The sequence below is a fragment of the Physeter macrocephalus genome, chromosome 14, assembly GCF_002837175.3.
Source record: "Physeter macrocephalus isolate SW-GA chromosome 14, ASM283717v5, whole genome shotgun sequence".
Classification (NCBI taxonomy): Eukaryota; Metazoa; Chordata; class Mammalia; order Artiodactyla; family Physeteridae; genus Physeter; species Physeter macrocephalus.
In genome coordinates this window covers 907111-910010 of record NC_041227.1, presented here as the reverse complement: position 1 = coordinate 910010, position 2900 = coordinate 907111, and the positions used below count along the sequence as shown (strand labels likewise).

General features: G+C 66.0%; 1 protein-coding gene across 1 annotated transcript; it reads right to left on the bottom strand.

The window, feature by feature from the left end:
• Positions 1-1816: 1816 nt before the first annotated feature.
• On the bottom strand, positions 1817-2557 carry LOC112066180 (class E basic helix-loop-helix protein 23-like). Its single transcript, XM_024128278.1, has one exon. It carries the CDS (start codon positions 2555-2557, stop codon positions 1817-1819), a length of 741 nt encoding a protein of 246 aa, XP_023984046.1.
• Positions 2558-2900: the final 343 nt, after the last annotated feature.

Genomic DNA, 2900 nt, shown 5'->3' with positions numbered 1-2900 from the left:
CTGTCTGCGTCTTAGAGACTTTTTGGACTCTGTGATTTAGAAGCATGTGGCCCAAATGGACACAACTCCCTGAACACTGAAATTATGAGTTCAGTCACAAATGAACTCTAGTTAAATTGACATTGAAATTTAATCATATTATTCAAAAAATTAGTTGAAATCAAATACTTTATTCTGAATATAAATGATGTACTTTAGCCAGAATAAGCAACTCTGTTTCAGATTATAAGTAATTTATCAAGTCGACTTAGGGTCACTTTGAAATGACCCTAGAAGTTGGTGACACTTGGGTATGCAGTTATCTAAAAGAAACGTGAAAGTTTCCAACACTCAGCTTTCTGAATGTGCAAAACTGATAAACTAGTCTGTTATGGGAAAAAAAGACAATAAGACATAAATATGGGAATTAGCAAAAACCAGTATTAAGCATATGTCTTTATGAATAAGACTTAATCACACACTTCATTTTGGAAATACAAAAGGGTCTTTTGAAATGTATTAATTAAAGTTAACTGCCGTAGACAGGCTGCTTTGCAGGGCCGCGGTCCTCTCTCCCTATTAGCATAGCATTAGCGACAGCCGAAGAAATTGGGTTAATAAAGCCAGATATGGTAGCAGAGCCGCTCCGGCGCAAGCTGGCGCGGACAGCTCGGTCCCCCAGGGCGGCCGGCTGTGCTCGCGGGGCGTGGGGGGGGGGTACCCCGGCTGGTGGCAGAGTTCTGAGTTGAGCACCGACTTTAAAAAACACAGACCCCGTCGTCACACCGACTTTAAAAGAGACCCCATCACGGTTCGCACCAGCCAGGGCGCGGCCCCCACCAGCGTACTCACCGTGGCCCGGTCTCCTCTCCCGGAAATGTGCGGGGTTGGTGGGCTGGGGGCTTGGCCTGTCGCCAGGGCTAGACCAGGCCCTCCCCTGACACCCCAGGACCCCTCCTCCATGCAGCCGCCTTTAAGCAGAGGGCGCGCCGAGGTCTCCATCCAGCTCCACCCGGGCCGCGCCAGGGTGTGGACGATCCGGCGGGGGCATTGGTGGCTGGGGAGCCCAGGGGCTGTTGAGGGAACGAATTCTGCAGCCGGCGTTAGCGTCCGCTCACCTCTAGGCGAGCAAGAAAACAAACATAACAGACTTGGGAGCCGAAAAGCTCCTGGCCGGCGTCTTCTTGCGGCCGCGGCCCGGCTTCTTTGAAAACGACAGCTGCGGGGCCAGGTCGGGGCTCATCCCGCAGCTCCGCTGCCGCGGCGTGGGGGTCCTGGGGCAGGCAGAGGGGGAAGGTGCGGGGCGCGGGGCGTCCTCGGGGACACGCCCCCCCCAGAGCGCGGCCCGGAGGTTTGGCGAGAGCGGCCGAAGGACGGGGGCCAAAGACGCGCTCCAAAGCGAGGGCCACGCCCCGCCGAGGTGGGCTACGCTCTGTCCCGCGCTCCGCGAACCCCCGGGTGGCTCAGGGGACGACCACCTGCCCGGGGGTCGCGACCATCCTGGTTTTCTTTTTGAGGCTGCGCGGCGGCGCTCGGACAGGCACGCTTGGTCACCCCCGTCCCGCCCCCAGGGTCGAGGGCTGGGGCGTCGGGAGGGTGCCCATCGGGCGCTGCGGGCTCCAGGGCACGGACTCCGGCGCCCCGCTGTCCGGTTCAATCCCGCGCCCGGATGGGCTTTGCGCTTCCCGCGGGCCCAAATGTTCAGCACGCACGGGCTGCGAGCGAGGTCTGGCCGCCTTCTCCCCGTGGGCGGGGTCCGGTGGGGGCAGGGCGACACAGTCACGGGGGCAAGGTCAAATGAAGGACGCGTGCGGAAGGAAGGGGCGGCCCGGGGCCCTTACGGCTTCCCGTTACAGTGTTTGCAAAGCGCCGAGGGCGTCCCGGAGAAGGCGGCGCACTTGTCTGGGCAGGGCAGCGAGGCGCCGGCGGAGAAGGGGTACACGGCGGCCTGGCCGAAGGGCGTCAAGGGCGCGGCGGCCACCGGCGCGGCCAAGCCCTGGCCCTGGTTGAGGTAGGCCACGAGGCGCCGCATCTCGTCCAGGGCCTGCGCCTGCATGAGGATGTAGTTCTTGGCGAGCAGCAGCGTGGCGATCTTGGAGAGCTTGCGCACCGACGGGCTGTGCGCGTAGGGGATGACGGCGCGCAGCCCGTCCAGCGCGTCGTTGAGGTCGTGCATGCGCCGCCGCTCCCGCGCGTTGATGCTGAGCCGCAGCGAGCGCTGCTCCCGGGGCCGCCGCCGCCCGTCCGCCGCGCCCCCGGGCCCGCGCCGCCGCCGCCGCCGCCCGAAGGCGTCCTCCTCGTCGCCGCTCTGCTCGCCGCTGCTCTCGGCGGCAGCGGCCGGAGCTCGGGGAGCGGGCGCCGCGGGGAGGTCGCCGCCCGGGCCCGGCGCGCCGTAGCCGCGGGCCGCCTCGGGCCCCCGGGCCGCCCCGGGCCCCCGGGCCGCCCCGTAGGCGAGGCCCACCGCCGCCGCCGCGTAGCCGTGGCTCAGCGCCAGGTACGCGTCCCCCGACAGCGACTTGAGCTCGGCCATGGCCGCGCCTCCGGGGCCCGAGGGCTCGCCGGGCAGGCAGGTGCTCATGCGGCCCGGCCCGCGCCGCCCCGGGGTCCGCGCGCGCGCCGGCCGCTGCCGCCGCCTGGGGGCCGCTCCCGCCGCCTGGGGGCCGTTCCCGGCTGGCGCGTCCGTCCGGCAGTCGGTCGGTCCCGGAGCCTCCCCGCGCCGGGGCCTCTGGGTCCCGCCTCCTGGCCGCCTCCGCCTCCTCCCCTCCCCCTCTGTCTCCTCTCTCCTCTCCCCCCGACCCCCTCCTCCCCACCTCTCGCTCCCGCGCGCAGGGCTGGGCTGCGGAGGGCTCTCCCTTCCCCTCGCGCCGGTCCTGCTTTAAGGTGCGGAGGCGCCCTCTGGGACTTCGCGGCCGTCCAATCAG

Excerpts from the sequence above, each read along its gene's own strand:
- LOC112066180 (XM_024128278.1), bottom strand. The coding sequence starts at position 2,557 with ATGAGCACCTGCCTGCCCGGCGAGCCCTCGGGCCCCGGAGGCGCGGCC.